General features: G+C 41.8%; 1 protein-coding gene across 5 annotated transcripts in view; it reads left to right on the forward strand.

Annotated features, from left to right (window-relative positions):
• The window catches only part of MGAT5 (alpha-1,6-mannosylglycoprotein 6-beta-N-acetylglucosaminyltransferase), a 272,734-nt gene that overhangs the window by 154,796 nt on the left and 97,488 nt on the right, over positions 1 to 20,450 (forward strand). For all 5 annotated transcript variants that reach the window (XM_075933279.1, XM_075933275.1, XM_075933278.1 and 2 more), the window contains 5 exons: positions 3,285 to 3,356; positions 5,585 to 5,746; positions 9,565 to 9,734; positions 11,339 to 11,473; positions 18,201 to 18,334. In XM_075933279.1, coding sequence (XP_075789394.1) covers positions 3,285 to 3,356; positions 5,585 to 5,746; positions 9,565 to 9,734; positions 11,339 to 11,473; positions 18,201 to 18,334 — 673 coding nt within the window. The remainder of the gene's footprint in view (positions 1 to 3,284; positions 3,357 to 5,584; positions 5,747 to 9,564; positions 9,735 to 11,338; positions 11,474 to 18,200; positions 18,335 to 20,450) is intronic.

The following is a 20,450-nucleotide window of genomic DNA, read 5'->3' on the forward strand; positions in this document are numbered from 1 at the left end:
TCAAAATAATCTGTATTATACCTTGCAGACAATAATAAGATTGTCAGCAAATTGCATAGAAGTCAAAATAATTGTGGGAGAGGATTGAAGATATAAACACCTCATCATATTGAGTATTGAATGTGATATTTGCGTTGGACACCTGATTGTTATTTATATCCATTATAGTAGATACTAAGTAGTGGTATTGTAGCCATTTTTGCTTCAAGATACTAGAGAGAGAAGGTGGGAGAGGCGTTATTTTTATTGGTGAAAGAGAGATGAGAAACTCTGAGTATACTTCATAAACTTGAAGACAAGCTTTGTGTTAGTATGAAACTTCTCTCACCAGCAGAAGTTGGTTCACTAAAATATTATCTCACCCATCTTCTTTCTTGTAGATGATAAGATCTTTTACTAGGAGAAGCCCCATTATACTGGGCCTTTTACAGAGCCATAGTAGTATAGACCCTGACTGTTTGCTCTGCCGTATAATTTAAGACAAACCACAAGAATGGATATAACAAAAAAAGCAAGAGCAGGAGAGGGAAGAGTAAGGGAATAATAGCAAGTGCATGCATGAGCACAGGCCATCAATGTACCAGCAGTGTTTTTAATCCACCAACATAAAATGTAGCAAGAATAGCCTGTATACAGTACCATTCCACCACAGAGAAGAATTTGCTTGTATGGAAATGGCCAGTGACATAATATTCAAACTTGTTTCTATTTGCACCAAATTAATATATTTCCTTTAATAACTTGTATTTTCTTTTAGGGAAGAATATGCCCTTAAACTATTGATGTTTCAGTGCTCAGATCTTTGTACTACCCAAACATTCTGATGTCCCAAACAACAAAAAGTATAGATTCTACATCAGGGGTTCCCAACCTTTTTTGGTCCCCGTACCCTCTTGGCTTTTAGTAAACCTTCCCATACCCCCTCTTCAATATGAAAGGAAATAAATTCTAGACTTTAGAATCCACAACTTTTTTCACTAACACTACTACTTTTGGAATTTTCAATTAGGATAATCTAGTTATTTACCAAATATTCCCCATACCTCCTTGACAAGCTTCTTGTACCACCCGGGGGTACTCGTACCCCCCAGTTGGGAACCCCTTTTCTACATATTTCCTCTACACTGGGCTAGTAAAAATCAATAGCATGTTGATGTCCATATGTAGGGGAGAGCAACTCATTTATTTTTTATTTCTGTAGTAAAAAGCTGTATGTTATTGTGAACTCCTCTCCTTTCTCAGAGCTCAGCATGTTAACTTAAAAGTTTAAATGTGGCCTGATTTCTCCCCCTCCTCCCACCAACAGGGTACCTACTACCCTTTGAACTGGATGGCATGGTACTCTAATATGGTACTCTAATATGGGGAGATTATCTGGTTCCCCATCCTCAGTTGCTTATTGGGCATCTCCTGAGCATGTATAGTTAATTCATTTTTCTCCTGCTGCATACCTAGTGCGTGGTCAGTCCTGTTGCTTTCACTCTGTTGCCATTATCCACTAAGGCAAAAGAAGGATTTTCTGTTGGTTGAGTTTTGGCTTGAGTAGGATTTGTTAATGTCTGTCTGCAAACCAGGACTAAAACTGTGCTCTTAATTTTTCACTCCCAAATTCTCCTTCCCACTTTTTCTTGATCTTTGTGGATAGCACCACCCCCTTGCCTGTCACTTAGGCATCATCTTCAGCTCAGACCTCTTTAAGCCCTCAATCAAGTCTGACTCAAGGGTAGCTGAATTAATCTGAGCAGACTGAGGCTTGTGTTTGGATCCCCAGTGCTTTTCATGTGTTCAAGAGACTCATAAGAGTAACATTTACTTGGGCTTTCCCCTTGGCATTGTGTTCAATAATTAGGGTTACCAGGAGGAGACTGGTACTAGGTGATATGGGGTTAGCCATTCTCCTTCCTCCTTTTTCCTCTCGCGGAGTGTGCCTCTTCTGTACAAAGCTACAAGGGTAGCAGCTAGTGCCATGGTTCCCCTCTTATTATTATTACAAGCTGAGTGCACAGCTCACAGCTGTGGTGCAGCAGACTTAGGGGCAGCAGGATGCAGCGGCGACATGGAGCGGGTGAGTGGGCTGCACGGGAGGGCAGGGCGTGGGAAGACTTGAGGGGCACCAGCTTGGGAGGCCAAGTGAGGGATGAGCGGAGCACGGTGGGCAGAGAGTTACTGCCAGCCCCACCCCTCGCAGTATCCTCCACTTCTCTTTGTCCCTGGGCCCGATGTGCTGCTTGGAGAAGGCATTGTTCCACTGCAGAAGCTGCTCAATGGACTGGAAGGCGCTGCCCCCACTGTACTCTGCTGCCCCAACTGTCCCTACCTACCTGACAGGCTGTCCCAAGGGTGCAGGAACAGCATGGGGCCCCAGCCTGCGAGCCGCCCACCTCAGTGGGCACAGTCTGTATGGTACTGCCACCGCCAACTCTCTGCTGGCCACTTGCTTGGGAGACATGGAGCCCCACCCCTAGCCCCAGCCAATGGCAGCCCAAGAGGGAGAAGGCTTGACCACGCCACGCCCAACCCTGCCCTTCATGCCACCTGCCACTGCCGCCACAGGGCGGGATTCCCCTCAACTCATAGTTTCTCACTCATTCTGGCATTTTCTAGAATCTTCTCAAGTCTTCCAGTGTATCCTCAAATGTTCTCTGTAACAGAGGGCATGACGGATACCTCTCCTTTTATAATAGTACAATCCCTCACTCCTTATGATTACCTGCCTTTGTCTTGACATCGATATTGTGGTACCATTTGGTGATTAAATGCATGTGTTCTCCTGTGTCATCTGTACCATCCTCCCTGTCATTACTTCCCAATGACCCTCCTCACTGGCAATATAATATTTCTTATCTAGATGGATAAAGGAGAACTCAAACGTACAGGGTAGAATAGTTGTCCATTTTTTAAAATCAAGTTTATAGGTTTTATAGCCATGTCCTTTGAACTGGGTAACCTATTGCAAAGTATTTTTTATTATTCCCTTTTTGCCTAATAAAAAGCAACCAGCTATTGAAAATTGCCTTCTATAAATTATATTTAAAGTATGTGTAGAGCTTTTTCTGTCTCTTACATTTTTCCTTGGGTATCGATTTATGCATCTTTGATGTCTTATCCTGAGAAGACACATCACAACAGCGAATGGCTTTGTTTTAGGCTGACTTTGTATTGATCAATTATGACCCCGTTCAAGCTGTAGGGAAATACAACATAGAGGAAATACAAGAAAAATGTATAAAGTTGCATGTGTTGAAAGCAGAAAAAAAGAACTTTTCCATCCATTGTTTTTGCAGGTTGAAAACTGGTGTCCTCGTTTACCTTGGAGAGCAAAAAATCCTGATGAAGAAACTGATCAAAAAGCAATGGTGAGAGAAGTGGTGGAGTTATTCATTTTTAGTCTTCAGCTTACCATGTGCTGTAAAGGCAAGGAAGCAATTTGTTAATCAGTCCACAGATAAAAATCACATGCTTAGACCTACGTAATTGCCAATAAAAATGTTGGACTAGAGTCATCCAGTCCTATTTCTCCTTTCCTCACAAACTACTCTGTTAGAAATAACTGCCTGTGAGGATATACTGTCATACGAACATAGGGTTGCCAGATGGCTTCAACAAAAATACTGAACACCCTCTCCCTCCCCCCCCCCCCGCCAAAAAAACACCGGGGAAAAAATTCTGTTAAGGAGAGGGAAGACCAAAGTTGTTGAGGGGAAAAAACAAAAGGACCCCAAGAGTTAAGTAAAAACAGCATTAAAACAGTATGGGCCCCTTTAATTGCATGCAGAGTCAGAATAGGGATAGGAAGAGAAGAGGTTGAGCACTAAAACCCAGAGAAGGCATTGCTTCCCCTTGCTCAGGTCTTGAGGTTTTTTTGCCCACGGCCATGGTTTTTTGTTTTTTGTTTGTTTTTTGTTTTTGTTTTTGTTTTTTTTTTTTTTTTGGTCGAGCGAGAAGGGAGCTTCCCTGCAGAACCAGGTAAGCGGGGGATTGGAGCTAGGGGGAGGGGGGGTGTCCAGGGGGTGGGCTCAGTTGCTGAGTGTGTCGAAGGTTGCCAGGTGTCCAGTATTTTCGCCTCCTGGCCATGAAAAAAACAGAAAATACTGGACATTTCAGGTATCCAGTATTTTCTGAATTTTTTTTACCGGACAGGAGGCGAAAATACTGCACTGTCTGGGTCAATACTGGACACCTAGCAACCCTATACGAACAGCATTTTACCAACTTTTCCTTCATTATTGCGGTAAGTTACAAACATTTGAATCTAAATCATGCAGAGACTTGTGCACTGAGTAGCACCATTAAAATCAGCGCGATTATTTGTAGTACATAAAGTTAAGCACGTGTATAAGTCTTTGCACTATTGAAGTCTTCATATTACTGGATACATTTACAAAAGTGATGACTATCTTCTGTGGCCATTCAGAATTGGTATAAACTGTCCATTTTAAAAAAATGATGGATTTGTGCAGCGCAAGCTTTTTCTAATCATAACGAAGTCTGAAGGGCCTAGAGTCTCAGCACATGGCTCATACAAATGGCTCACAATGGTTTGATTGTGTTTTAGTTTTGTCTCAGTGTTTTGATTCTTCCTAAAATTTTGGTTTTTTTCCTCATATACGCCAGACCAACAAACATTATAATCCAATTGTAAAGTACTTGGATATATAATTAGGCTTCGTCTAGACTGGCATGATTTCGCGCAAATACTTTTAACGGAAAAGTATTTGGCATCGTTTGCGCAAAAGCATCCATGCCAGTGTAGATTCTCTCTTGCGCAAGAAAGCTCCGATGGCCATTTTAGCCATCGGGCTTTCTTGCGCAAGAAATTAACTTGCCTGTCTACACTTATCCCTGAGCGGGAGCCTCAAAGTATTTGCGCAAGAACCACTGGTTTTGTACAGTACAAAGTCAGTGTTCTTGCGCAAATACTCGTGGCCAGTGTAGACAGGCAGCAAGATTTTGCACAGAAGCGGCTGCTTTTGCGCAAAATCTTGCCAGTCTAGACACACCCCTGAGATATTTGATGGGCTGTTTATGAACATTGCTAATCTAACTGTGGATGTAAGCTGTCTTCATTCTTCAGAACGACTTGTTTTTAGTTTAATCCGTTCTAGTGGAAGGACTGTTTACAATTAAGGCTGCTTTCTTAATGTTTGTGGCTAGCTTTTCCTTTCTTTGGTCATTCATGACAAATAATAATTATGCTTTAGGCCACTTCTCTTTTGTTTCTAGTGCATTTTAATCGTATATTACCTAAATAGGGTCACTTTGCAAGCATATACTCAAACAGAACTATACTGTACACATAAAAATCGTTTCTGAACTCTGCATAAACTCATGACTTCGTTATTTTCCAGGCTGTAAGGTAGTAATAAAAATACATTTCTGTAGTGATAGTGATTTCCTGCCAAAGATCTCTATGCATTTAATAAATGTTAATTAAAGCTTTAGCCACCTGTGAAATATGTGGTATAGTTTTCTTCATTGCACAGATGGGGGGTGTTAGCACAGTGTGTTTAAGTATGACAGATTGTCACAGAAGAAAATTACACTGTATGAAGTTCTGATTTTGTTACTTAATGTTTAATTAAAGGCTGAAATTCATACCAACTTTGATCTCCTCTACAAAATGATGTCAAGGCACGAAGAATTCCGATGGATGATGTTGCGCATCAGAAGAATGGCTGATGCTTGGATTGAAGCAATTAAGTCACTTGCGGAAAAGCAAAACCTGGAGAAAAGAAAACGAAAAAAAGTGAGTTTTTTAATAACTGCTTCCGGCAGTTGGAAATCATAACAGCCTTTAGAAAGTGCACTTGTCATCTAAGCAATGCTTGATGGGGATAGGTAAAAATTACTTAATCATGTTTTGTTGTTCTATTTCCAAGAAAATCTCAGGCTAGTAATTATTTTGTTTGTGTGGGTTTTTTGAGGGAGAGGGGTTGGGGAGGATATGGATTTTTTTTTTAAATGTACAGGTAGCTATGTGTTTTGTGTTAAAGATGGCAAGATCAAGCCTACACTTTGAGCCAAAGCTAGGGAGATTTGACAGTCTTTAGGTTCTGGGGAGTTTCTGCCACTGTTTCAGATTGTTCCCTGGGAAAGTTCTGTGTCCCACAGAGACAGCATTTACCACATAGATTGCACTACAGGCGTGGAGTTGTTGACCACAGTCTTCATCCCAGAGCTTGGGATGGACTTTTAGATATGATGGACCAAAGCTATTAATTGTTAAGAAAATGAAGACTGAGATCATGAAAGTGATTTGAAATTCTTTGGAAAATCAAAGTTGAGAACAGAGGACAGATTTGATGTGCTGCAGAGAATGCAACAGCAGTTTATACTAATTGACATGTCTTAAGCAAGGAAGGCTTCATGCCCTGGTATATCGCATTCCTACAGTCCAAGGCTACATCTAGACTGCAAGCCTCTTTCGAAAGAGGCTTTTTTGAAAGATACTTTTGAAAAAATCTCTTTTGAAAAAGAGTGTCTAGACTACAACCAGTACTTTTGAAAGCCACTTTTTTGAAAGAGAGCACCTAGGCAGTCTGGATGCTCTTTCAAAAAAACACAGTTTGCATTACATAGCGCCTTTTTTCAAAAGAGCACTTTCGAAAAAAGGCGTCGTTCCTTGAAAAATGAGTTTTTCTGCGGTCAAAAAAACTGCCGCGTTCTTTCGATTTACTTTCGAAAGAACATGGTAGTAGTCTAGACGCAGGGGAAGTTTTTTTTCGAAAAAAGGACACTTTTTTCGAAAAAACCTGTAGTCTAGACACACCCTAATTGAGAGCAGTAGACATAAATAACTGAGGCTATGGTGATATCTGCCAGGATGGAATTGAGACTTTTAGTTAATCAGAGATGATAGAAATATTGTGAAAGCTTATCAACGAGAAATCCAAGAGGACTCTTAAACTGAACACTAAATTGACCAAAGGAGACTTTAACTTGTCTTCGATTCTTCAAAATGCTTTCCTGGTGTCACTTCGGTTTTGTTTAGATTTAGCCAGCTGCTCTTCATCTATGAGCTGATCTCATGTAATAATTGAATCAACTTGTTGATAGTGCTGTGGTCATGCATGTTGATGGATATGTAAGGCTGTGTCCTCTTCATGTTGCTAGTGCTTGAATCAGTATTGTCTGAACAGTTCACCTAGTGCTTGTATGTAGCTGAAGGAGCTGGAGAGGGAAGGGCTCTTTGTGGGATGATATACAGTTTTCGATTCCTATTTGTTGGGTGCGTCCCTCCAGGAAGGACTCAGATCATGTCCTGGATTCCTGCCACCTCTCTGACAGGACAATAGTATTTCATGGTCAACTCTGTCAAATATTGCAGAGATAATGAAAATGAATGGACAATTCACTAACAGGAGGCCAATCATCAGAGTCACCAAAATGGTTTTAATTCCATGTCCTGGCCTGAAGCCAGAGTATTCCTAGTCCAGAATATTAGTTTGTTAGTTGTGCATGTACAGTAAAACTCCAATGGTCCGGCATCTGATGGTCCGGCACTCCTGATGGTCCGGCACCATCAGGAACCCCGGAAATGCTCCGGGCAGCCGGACCATTGGAGCTGCTTTGCACCCGGCTTCCCCAATTCAGCTGCTGCTAAAACTGACCAGCGGCTGAATTGGGGAAGCCGGGGGCAGAGCAGCTGGAGTGCCACGGGGTAGGTCCCGTAGCGCTGCCCCTCGGGGCCGCGGGACCAACCCGGCAGCACCCCAGCTGTCCCAGATTCAGCCGCTGCTGATGCTGATCAGCGGCTGACTCCAGAAAGCCTAGGGCAGAGCAGCTGGGGTGCTGCCCGGTTGGTCCCTGTAGTGCCGAGGTGCAGCGCTGCAGGGACCAACCTGGCAGCGCCCCAGCTGCTCTGCCCTAGGCGTCCTGATTCAGCCGCTGCTGAAACTGACTAGTGGCTGACTCCAGGAAGCCCGGGACAGAGCTGCTCTGCCTCTGGCTTCATGGAGTCAGCCGCTGGTCAATTGCAGCAGCGGCTGACTTGGGGACGCCTGGGGCAGAGCAGCTGGGGAGCTTCCGTGTTGGTCCAGTAGCGCCGAGAGCGGCGCTGCGCTGCAGGACCAACCCGGCAGCACCCCAGCTGCTCTGCCCCAGGCGTCCCCAAGAGCAGTTGGGGTGCTGCCGGGTTGGTCTCGCAGCGCCAAGGGCCAGCGCTACTGGACCAACCCGGCAGCACTCCAGCTGCTCTGCTGCAGGCGTCTTCGATTCAGCCGCGGCTGAAACTGACCAGCAGCAGCTGAATCAGGGACGTCTGGGGTAGAGCCAGACTATCGGAAGGGGGCGCGATGAGGGGTCTGGGGTGGCATCCGCCCCACTCCACCCCAGACTTCTCATAGCCCCCCCCCTTCTGATAGTCTGGCATATCTGATAATCTGGCACACCCTGGGTCCTAACGGTGCCGGATTATCAGAAGTTTACTGTAGTTGGACTTTTAGCTAACTGCTCTGTGAACTTGATGAGAAATGGGAGGTTTGATATATGATGATAGTTGGCTATGTCTGCAAGGTGGGTTTCCCCAGTTTTTGGTGTATTGTGTATTTGAAGGAAGAAGAGAAGATTCATTCTCTGAAGTATTGACTATTTTGGCCAGGAGTGATATCAGTTGTTCATGGCTATCTTTCGTGACCCAGGAATGACATGGGTTTGATGCATAGGTCTTGGGTCAAGACTGCTTTCAGGCATCCAAAACTTCTTGTGAGAACTATTTGAATGCATTTGGGCGGTTGGTTGGTGGGCATAGGCAGTGATCCATGTTGCAAGAGAAGCTGTCCTGAATGGGCATGAGCTTATCAGAAAAGTTGGACGATAGTTCTTTACAGCACTGGTGCTCAGTTATGATGCAGGTTGTAGTGCTTATTTACAAAGCTGCAAGGTGGTTTCTGTTGCAACTGTGTAATGTAGCCCCAGAGAGAAACGTATTCTGTCCTCCTCATCTGGAGTGTCAAGCTAATGCAAGGACCTAATGACAAAATATGGTCCTTCAAGACCAGAAGAAATACTGTCATAGCCTATAATTGATCTTGTCTTATTAGTCTACAGACTCCTTTAATTTTTAATGGGAATTACTTAACATTCCAATACTTGCATGATGAAATTCTATTCACATTGTATAATGTGAGTTAATTGTAACATTTTATTTTCTGTTTTCCTTGTTATAATCTATTTAATCTTAAGCTTCATTGGCACAAAAAGGCAAACACCTCTTGAAAATACAGACTCATTTTTTTCTCGATATCAACGTCTGCTTCTCCTCCTTATTAATGCGTTCTCTTACTGGGTAACCATGTTGTTTAGATTGTATCTGAGAATGTAAAAGATTTAAAAAGGCACTCCAGTGGTTTATAAAAATGGTTTAAAGCAATGAAGTACTACTTTTGCAATTACTAGAGTAGCGGGGTTATTGATAAGAGTGGCAGTTCTTTGATTAAAATGGCTAAAAAAAGATGAGGGGTATTGGGTTGAAATGTGAAGAGAGCCACATGGAGCCATTATACGCTATATTGGATTAATTGCAGATTTAATATTACTTGCTTACATGTGTTTTTTTTCCCCCAGATCCTTGTTCATTTGGGACTTTTAACAAAGGAATCTGGATTCAAGATTGCAGAGAATGCATTTAGTGGTGGCCCACTTGGTGAATTAGTCCAGTGGAGTGATTTAATTACATCTCTCTACTTATTGGGCCATGACATTAGGATTTCAGCTTCACTGGCAGAGCTCAAGGAGTAAGGAGATTATTTTCAATTTTGAATCTAGACTACAAAAAAGAAATTGTAAACTCCTGAAGCCTCTATTAGTTCTGTGTATAATTTCTTGAAGAGGAAAATGGAAAGTGATAATTCACTAAACAGGCGATAAGAAGATTATTTTTATGAGCTAAATATATATGCTGTGAAAAGGATAATATGTTTTTATTGTAGCTGCAGGCTCCTGAGACGACATAAATTCATGCTGGAAAATTCAAACTGAGCAGCTGAATTTTTTACCGTTACTGGTGTTTTAAATTGCAATAAAATACATTATTGAATACAGGCAGTCCCCGGGTTACGTACAAGATAGGGACTGTAGGTTTGTTCTTAAGTTGAATTTGTATGTAAGTCGGAACTGGTACATATTGTAGGGGAAACTCTAGCCAAACATTACTCCAGAGCTCAGTTTTATTCTCCCACACCTCACTTCCCTCAGTCCTTTATTCTCAAGCTGAGGAGTCTGCTGAGAAACGCCGCTCCACGTCTCCTGGTCTGCTGGAGAGGGTGGCGCTAGCTTTGCATCTCCCTGGTCTGTTGGGGGTAAGCAGCTAGTGCGGGTTTGCCTCACCCCGTTTTTAAGTAGGGATCCGATGTAAGTCGGATCCATGTAACCCGGGGACTGCCTGTATTCTAATTTCAGTCCTTCAGCTTAAATTTATACAATTCCTCATTCAGTATCCAGCTATTGACAATCTTAAAATAATTTTAATGCAATTAATTGCTCCGAAAATTCTCATTTCAATCAAATTTACATTATTCTCTTTTGTAGGATAAAGTCTAGACTGCAGACTTTGGCTAAATCTAGACTGCAGCTCTTTAAAACTATGCCGCATCCAAGGAATGCATCCGCTTTTCCGAAAAAAATTTCGGAAGAGCAGACATACTCTTTTGCCATCCCTGTAAACCTCGTTTTACATGGAAGAAAGGATGTATCAAAAGAGGAGGTTTTTCCATAATTTGGCACCATGTAGATGTGCCAAATTTCAGAAAAGCCTCTTTCAAAAGAAAAGCGGAAAAAGATACGCAAATTGAGGTTCGCAATTTGTGTATCTTTTTCCAACTTTTCTTAGTAGTGTAGACATAGCCTTTGTCCTGCTTTAATACTTTCTATAATGTATCTGTTTAAGATTGTGTATTAGTCCTTTTTTCTGTAGCTTTCATTTTTACAGTATTTACAATGAACCATATTACAGTGAATTCGGATACAATAAAACCGTTAATAAAATACTAGCAGTGATATCCAAATTGCTTCAGTATATCACATTGTGAAAATTGCTCAAGTTATATTTGTACCTCCATTTAGAAAAAAATTATTCAGTGCTAAGAGTCTGCTATAAGCAGTCTTTATTTTACTGTAACTAATCCATTTTGCAGTAAACTTTTTAGTGTGTTTTACTGGCTTGCCAGCAGTAAGATGTGTAAATTGTGTAAATGCAGTTATCTCTGCAAAATTGGAATCGTGAGTGACTAGTGTGAATTTTTTTTCCCTCATCTAATTGTATTATACAAATAATATAGTGCTTGAATGCAAAAAGATGCTGAAATAGTCTCCCTCCCCACCCCTTTCTGTTTTTGGCTAGGATTATGAAGAGAGTTGTGGGTAACAGATCTGGCTGCCCCACCCAGGGGGATAAAGTGGTAGAACTCATTTACATTGATATTGTGGGACTTACTCAGTTTAAGAAAACACTTGGTCCATCGTGGGTTCATTACCAGTAAGTATTACTCTTATCTGACCATTTGCAGAAGCTCTTTAACCAGAAACTGTCCCTGGCTGCAGGAATCTTGGCACTTTGTGGGAAGGTGGAGTTAGGCTTGTTGGGAGTGGGCCTAGAGGGGGGAGAGGCCCAATGGAGTGAAGGGTTTGGGTGCAAGGGAATGAAACTCAGCAGTGATGAGTGGGTGCAGGGCCGACTTGTTGAGCAGATGGGGAAGTCGCTCCCAGTGCACCCAGAACCCTCCCCCATCAAACTCTATGCATTGGGAGGCCCCCCACACATACACACACGCATTATTGAGCACCAACCAGCAGCAGCCTGACAACCCACCCACCTCACCATATCGCACTCTTCTGGCCTTTCCCACTGAGCCTTAACCACTTTCTCCCTGTAGAATCACGTTGCCACTGCACTCAGAACCCTATACTTGAGCCTCTTTGTATCCAGATTACCCCTACCCCGGTCTCCCACCAAGCTTCCTGCACCCAGATTGTGCTACACAGATACCTGGTACTCTTGGGGAATTCTTTGCCAAAATATTTTTAAACACTGAAAATCTGCTACGTACTGCATATTTTATTGTCAACATAAAATGTAATCATGCCATTTTCAATTATCTTGGTGATATATTTCAAAATCCTTGTCAGCAAGCATTTGAAAAGGTATGATCATATTGTGTTATTTTGGCAGAATATGCAAGAATTTTGCAGAATTTTAAAATGTGCACAAAATGTTTAATTTTTGGTGCAAAATTCACTCAGGAGTAAAAGTGGGGAATGACTATCTAGGAAGATGTACTATGGAAAGGTATCTGGGGGTCACAGTGGATCAATCACAAGCTAAATATGAGTCATCCATGTAACACTGTTGCAAAAAAAGCAAACATAATTCAGGAATGTTAACATAAGTGTAGTAAGCAAGACACAAAGCAATTCTTCCTCTCTGCTTCACTAATTAGGCTTCAACTGTAGTATTGTGTCTAGTTCTAGGTGCCACATTTCAGGAAAGATGTGGGAAAACTGGAGAAAGTCCAAAGAGCAACAAAAATGTTTAAAGGTCTAAAAACATGACCTAGAAGGGAAGATTGAAAAAAATTGGGTTTGTTTAGTCTGAGTAAGAGAAGACAAGAGGGGGCATAACAGTTTTCAAGTACATAATAGGTTATTACAAGGAGAAGAGAGAAAATTTGTTCTCCTTAACCTTTGAGGATAGGACAGGAAAAAGGGGCTTAAAAACTTCCTGTCAGGGTATAAAGCACTGACATAAATTGCTTGGGGGAGGGGGAGTAGAATCTCCTCCCTTGGAAGTTTTTGAGAGTAGACTAGACAAACACCTGCCAGGGATTACTGTATATGGTATGTGTTGGAGAGGCACCTCTCTAGGTCGCTTTCAAGCCTACACCTTGAACCAGGAGGTTTAAAATAGCTTATTGCATGTTTCAGTATGATATAAAAAGGAATCCAAACTACTGTACTGGATTTAATAAAAGATTCTTTGTGTGTGTGACTTGCAATCTTGACTGTTCTAAATTGCTTCTAATTAAGTTGGTGGTGTTCTGTCACTTAAAATTCCAAATAAATTCTGTTTTTAACAGTGACTGTACTGAAATATATTTTCATGTAGGCAGAAAAAATTTTGTAGCCTTTCTCCCTGCCTCAGTTTTTCTTTCTAAGAAATTCCATCTTTTCCATCATAGGTTTATTTTAAATTAGAATCATGACCAAGCTTACACATTACACAATACTCTCATAGGAACTTCAAAGAAAATTCTCAATAAAGATAGGTTCTGCTCATAGAAGCACACTAATCAATCTAATCTTGTTTTCCACTGAATTTCTTGGCTGTCTTTCTGCTTAATTCTGTCATTAGCCCAGAGTAGCAAAAAACAGTCTTACGGGCAAAAATATATGTGTAAAATGAAAATGGTCCCTTCCTTTTTTCCCCTTTTAATTTCCTGTTTGCCGTGTTTTATAACGAAGATATGTAAATATAGCATGATACTGGAATTATTTAATTAGCTTTCCAGTTTTTTCACTTAATAAATCATTACATCTCAAAAGTTAATATATTTTTACCTGGTTTTTTTGTTCAACCTTTTTCTGGTTTGTGAGCCTAGCAATTCAATTCTGAATAAATTTCTGTGAACTACAATTTTTCTTAGTTACCAGTATCCCTTGCCCAGTACACAAGCAGATTTAACATAAGCTTCTTTTCAAATTGTTAGTAAAAGAATTTTACTCAACATGCATAATTTCCAGTGTCAAAGCAGATATTTACATATATTTTAGTTTATTCCCGTAGAACGAACATTATCATATAAATCTACTACTGCTTTATCATTGCTTCTTTACTAATTGCTGTCTTCATTTATTAATACTTCATAGCTTATAAGTATAGTGTGAACAGTGTTTTTGTTCTTGAGAAGCGAAGGATGTTTCTGTGGTGCTTGCATTTCTTTGTTTTATGTCAATTAAATTCTCTCAAAATGCTGACGAGTTCAGTCTGCTTGTACAGAACAGGCTCGAAGGTGAATTAAATTCAGAGTTGCTGTTTGTTCATTTCAATATCAAGTGCCATATTAGTTTTGTGAGAATTTGAACTCAAAGCAAGTTGGTGACAATTTCAAATTAGGTGACTACAGCTATCAGCAGTGACTCTGGTGCTGAGAGTACCAAAATATTCTGAATGAAGCATATCCTGTTTTGTTCATTTCTCTTTCTTGTAGCACCAGTGATGACATTAGGTAACACCTGTTGTATGTCTCATCATTGGTGCTGCCAGTATCATGCATGTACCAAAACTGATTTGGCTTTGAAGTATATGGTTTATTTCAGAATGGCAAAATACCTGTTGTCTTAGATCAGGATTTTTTAAAAATTTTCTCTGTGACATTATAGGCTTAATGTTTCATTCATATACACTGTGTTACCATAATGCATAACTGTTAATAGTGTAATCTAGTTTAAAATGTGCAGCTGATTTTCTGCATGAATACATGCTTCCACCATACTGCAAATCAGTATTAATCGCCCTTTGCCTTTTTTCACAATCTCTCCAGGAATGGTTCACTTCTATATGCCAACCTTTTAACAAGCTTTTTCTGAAAAGAACTAACAGGACAGCTATTCAAAATGAGCCACATTCTGTATAAAGAAGTCCTGAAAGGTTCTGGCTTTTTTTTTTTCTTTTGAAGGGAAGGAGCTTTGCTTATGCTTTTACATGCAGGTCCTGGCTAGCCTGAAAGTGTGTGGCCTATGCTGGAAAAGCCACCAGTTGCTAGCACTAGACATCAGCAGTGATGTTATTGAATCATTGTTGAATGATGGTAAATTATTAGTCCAGGCAAGGAAAAACAAGGATAAGCATCAGCTGCTATAACTTTAGCAGTAACTGAGACAATGTTAAAACATTAGCTATACAGAAATCAAATGGAGACTTCTTTAAATCCTGTTCCCACTCTGCATCTTGCAATGGGTAAGAGTCTATTGAAAAATACTTCTGAAAAAAATTGAGTTAATTAAATGATTGGGTCCTAATGTAACAGTGTGGTGTCAAAAGACATCTTCCAGTAAGATCTCTCAATCCCAAAGCTATTGGAAGCCTAGGATGCTTCAGACTTCATTTAGTACAGTCTGCTCCAGTTAGTTCTTCAAAAAAATGATTTCAAAACTGTAAACATTCCCATAAATTCCTGATACATAATTATTTTTGTAACATATAAAAAGTTCTGCTGTTCAACATAAATGTGTCACTTTAAATAAAATCCTTCAAGGATAAGCCAAACATTCCATTGCATACTCTTGTCAGCCTCACAAATTAGAAGGCTCTTTCTAATTGTCTTCATGAATCATGACACATGCTCTGCTGTGTCTTACTGTCTCTGGCCCCTTTAGTGCTCTTATCTCACAAGGGTTGCCAGGTCTCTGGTTTTTGAACCGGACAGTCCAGTATTTGAGCTTCCTGTTCGGGAAACAAATTGAGAAAATATAAATGAAAAAATATAAATGTCCGGTATTTTCTAAATAAGATGTAATGTAGATTGTGATGTAATGTCAAGTGTGTCCCATATTTTTGTTGAAACCATCTGGCAACCCTATATCTCACCTTTCCTTTTCTTATTTTCTCAGTTTCCACGTGCCATTATTGAATAACCACATCTTTCATTTCCTTCCTTGTCTTGCTTTCTTCTGCAACTTTCACCACTTCTATATCTCCATCATCCTGCTGCTTTCGAGACCCTATGCTTTCTCTATATTGGATCCTTTCCAGTTACAGATCTAGATGCTTAAATCAGCCCATACATGTAGCATTAAATACACCTGAAGCTTTGTGTTCCTCATATAGATAATTCAACAGGTCTCCAATGAGATCTCAATTCTTCAGCTTCCTCGAAGGTTCTCAAGACACGCATCTGACCAAAGTGTGCATTTATTAGGAATGCTGGATTAAGAACTACCCATGAAACAAGAATGCTTTCTTACTCTCTGATTTACTGCTGTAGAGTCTGTTTTTGTCCTGCTGGAGTGTTCTCTGTGATGCAGAGATAATTGCTACTGTTGTAAAATGTTCTCAATGAAAACAGTTGACATAAAACACTGAATAACTATTGCAGACACTGAACTGTCAGCTTTGTTGTTTTGTGATTCGCAGTATGCTGAATTTTTTTATTCATTTTGCTTGAAAGATCCCTATAGGGATAAAACATGTAAATTATTCTGTCCTATGCTCTCAGATAGGTAGGTATTGTTTCATATTAAAGCTACATTTTGTCATTGCTTTATGAATTTTCATTTAGACACTGGGGGCTGGAGGAGATATTTCAAAAGAAATGCATGAAACAAATGACATTACAGATGACTGTACATATGTATTTTTAGGGCCAAATTCTTTCATCCTGTCTGAGGAAATGAGCTTTGCATTGGAAAGGTAGAAGACAGAGCACCTACTCACCAATTCATTGGCTGCTATTGCTGTCTGTTTCCTTTAGTAACTCAGGTAGATGCTGCACCCTCACCAGTGGGGGCTGGAAAGTGGATCCATGTAATTGTAGATCAGTTGTCCATGCCTCCTCTCTCTGTTCAGTGACATTGATTAAACTCCTGCAAATCTATACTCTACAGCAGTTTCTCAACCTTTTTGTTTTTAATACCCCTTAAAAAAAATTACTCACAGTCTAACCCAATTCCCCTTTCCTTTCCCCCAGAGCCAGGCAGCCCCAGATTCTTTTATTCTTTTAACAATATCCTGGGTCTCACCAGAACCGCTGCCGCAGCCATGCACTTCTCTTTCCAGGTGCTGCTGGGACACATGCGCAGAGCGGCTGTCCAGGCACATGGCTCCAAAACAGAGTCGAACGGTCCCTTGAAGGCAGGTGCCACTGCCCTGCCTCCCCCGAATCCTAGACATTTTTTGTGTTTGTTTAAAAAAAAAAAAAACTGGCCGGACAGCAATTTAACATGGGAAAATGAGGACATGTCTGGGAAAACATGGATGTATGATAACCCTACCTTTGAAGTGCCTACTCCCGCCGCCCTGCCTCAGTGGCTTGTCTGCAGGGAGAAAGTGGGCCACTAGCACTGGGCTCTCCGCGTGGTGCTGTGCACTCCCACTCCAGCCTGGCACTCCCCTAGCATGGCGCCTGGTGGCAACTGCCCCCCCTCCCCTTGCTACGCCAATGGCCAAACTGGCTCCCCAACTTGGAACTGCTCGGAGTCTCACCAGAGCTGCCGCCGCAACCATGTGCTTTTCCCACCAGGTGCTGGAGCGCGTGTGCAGAGCGGTTGCTAATGTCTGAGCACACGGCTCCGAACATTCAATTGGGCAGGCACGTGCTGCTGCCCCCTCCCCGATCCCCTTTGCAGGGCAAAATCCTGGACATTTTTTTCCAAATTTCACTTGCGTTGACGTCTCTCTCTCACTTCTCTCATGTACCCCTAAGGGTACACATACCGCCGGTTGAGAAACACTGGTCTACAGCACACTGTGGTGTGGATCCCACTTTTACAAGCCCCCCGGCCTTCTATCTGCTGCAACCCATATTTTGTTAAAAAAAAATGGCTGCCTTCCAAATGGTATGTTTCTGTATAGGAGAAAGCAAAATCAGAATTGGTGTCCATTTAAGAATCAGCGGTCATTATCTATCTGTGGTGTACAAGCACCGAGGAGCACGATTGATAGGCCGGAACCCTGTATCACTGTGGTTCCCAACCTTTTCGAGCCTACGGTCTGCTTTTTAATCTATTAAAATGTTACAGATGCCCCCAAATAATATAGCTGTTTTCAAACAATATAGCATCCCTGCCTTTTGCCGTTCTGGGTCAAGGGTAGCAGCAGGAAGAGACAGACCGCAAATCCCTTGACCCGCATTGCTTTCTCAGCTCCCATCCCCTCCATTCCGTGCCCATCCACGGAGGATACGGCGAGGGTGATCTTGTGGCCAAAGGCAGCTCCTGCCCTGACACTTCATCCTTGTCTGAGTACAGAGCCCTGGGGGAGGAAAAAAAAGAAAAGTATGGTCTGGGCCCACTGTGGGACTGGGGGGAGGGAAAGGGCTTTAGTGTAAAAGGCAGTGCAACTGACGGTGGGAGGACGGTTTAAAAAAAACCCATTTATGTGATCGCACAATTGAAAAATGTTTATGGTTTGTTCTGGGTAAAGAAAGTTCTTAAATTTAAAATAAAAACTTAAAGAAGAACTTGAATGGTTTTACTTGTTTTTTATTCAGGTGTATGTTGCGAGTACTGGATTCATTTGGGACTGAACCTGAATTTAATCATGCTCATTATGCTCAGTCTAAAGGCCACAAGACACCTTGGGGGAAATGGAACCTTAATCCACAGCAGTTTTATACAATGTTCCGTAAGTATCCTTATTTTCGTATGTAAATGCTTCTGGAGCTAGAATTAAACAGTGAATGTTCTTATTAGGAGAATCTCTTCAGTTTCAAAAAACTAGGTCATAATCTAGGAAAACTCAGAACCGTTCTGTTTTTTGAGTATGCAAAACTGCAGCACACTACGTACAAAAGAACAATATGAACAGGATATAAATGTTAAGGAGATTTTTTTTCTAAAGTTGTGTCTGGAGTTCACTTTTTTTAGCTTCATTTTCTCAAGTCCTTCTGTAGAGTGATTTTTTTAAGTCTCTACAGAGTGATTGCATTTGATAGACTAAATTGCTTTTGTATTTGATCATTTTCAGTCATTTCTTTTTGTTCGGGTATCACAAACTCACAATCTTTGTCATTCTACATGATTTTGGCGTCTACGTTTTTTCTTGCAGTTGGTCTCAAGGGCTCATCCTGTTTGTTTTTTATGCTCTGAGCATTAAACTGGGGTGGACTGTTTCAGATTATTTCAACACAACAATCTACAATGCTGTTCAAAATTAGAACATGTATTTGAAAATAGCGTAGCTGAAGTTGCACTTATTGACTGTTATAAAAAAGTAAATCTGTTCAATGGCTCTGAAATATTTAGAACACTCATCCAATGCTTGATGTCTAGGTCTAAAAAATCAGCATCAGCTAATCAGATTGTTAGAGAGAGTGTGTTTAAGCACAAGAAATTGGGAGCCAGAACTTTTAGGTCTTCTTCAGTTTCTGCAGCTGTGACTTGTGATTTTAGGCAAGCTAGCTAACACCTTCTGTCCCAGTGTTTCTTAAACTTTTTAAGACTGAGGAACACCAAACAATAACTCTTTTTATGAGGAACACCAAGGAGTTTTTGTTGGGGGGTGGGGAAGGAAGTCGAGTGGAAAAAGAGTTGGGGGAAGTTATTGAGCCAAAAAAAGTCGCTTGCCCCTTTAAGTACAGCCATTTTGAATTCTGTTGTTCTCTGCAGCACACCTCTGACAACCTCGCTGCACGCCGGTGTGCCACAGAACACAGTTTAAGAAACACTGTTCTGTGCTTAGAGTTGCCAGGTGTCCGGTTTTCTACCAGACAGTCCAGTATTTGTGCGCTCTGCCCAGTAAAAATATTCAGAAAAATACCGGACACGTGCAATGTCCGGTATTTTCTGGCTGGGTGCTGGATGAAAGCCTGGTGGGGCGGGGGAGTGACTGGGAGGCGGGGCCCCGATTGGCGCTGGGAGCCTCTGGTTGCGTGCAGAAGCTGGGCGGGGGCTGTGAATCCCAGCCAGTCTCCCCACCCGGATTCTGCTAGCAACTAGAGGGAGTGCCTGCCAGGGACTTGGCCTGTTGGACTCCAGCTGTGGCCAGTGGCTACCCCAGCCCTGTGATGTCACTGGGCCCCGCCTCCAGCGAGAGACACGGACCCGCCACTCGGATCCCTGCAAAAAAAAGTCCCCTGCAGTGGGAGCGTTCTGGCTTGGCTGGGCTTGGGACCCACCCTGCTCACAGACCCAGTAGTCGCGCCCGGAGCATCATGTGATGTCAGAGACACGCGGCACATGCGAGTGCCAGGTCCTCGCCCTGGGTAGGCAGCTTCTGTGAGCCCAACAGCTCCCCCTTCAGAGACACCGCAAATGCCCCTGTGAGCCCCCCTCAATCTCCCACTTCATCCCAGGGTGCTTTGATAGACACCCCAATATCCTGCAAAGTTGAGCACTGAAGTGTCCTTGGTCTCTGTTTGCCAGATGCTGGGAATGGGCAAGAGGAGGTGAATCACTTGCGGTTTTTGCACCCTCTGTCCGGTAAAAAAAAATTCAGAAAATACCGAATATGTGTAATGTCTGGTATTTTCTGTTTTCTGGCTGGGCACTGGACGGAAGACTGGTGGCGCCTCCTGTGATTGCGTGCTGAAGCTGGACGGTGCGGGATGTGTGTGGTTTTTTTGTTTGGTTGGTTGGTTTTTTTTGTATGCCCAACCCTCATGTTCGGTATTTTTTGGGAGATCATCTGGCAACCCTATCTGTGCTATTTCAATAGGCATATCAGCAAAAACAAGGGAAAATGTTTATTGGGAGAAGTCAGTTTTTTGAAAAGACACCAGATATATGTTTGTCTTATTTTA

The sequence above is a fragment of the Pelodiscus sinensis genome, chromosome 7 (genome assembly GCF_049634645.1).
Source record: "Pelodiscus sinensis isolate JC-2024 chromosome 7, ASM4963464v1, whole genome shotgun sequence".
NCBI lineage: Eukaryota > Metazoa > Chordata > Testudines > Trionychidae > Pelodiscus > Pelodiscus sinensis.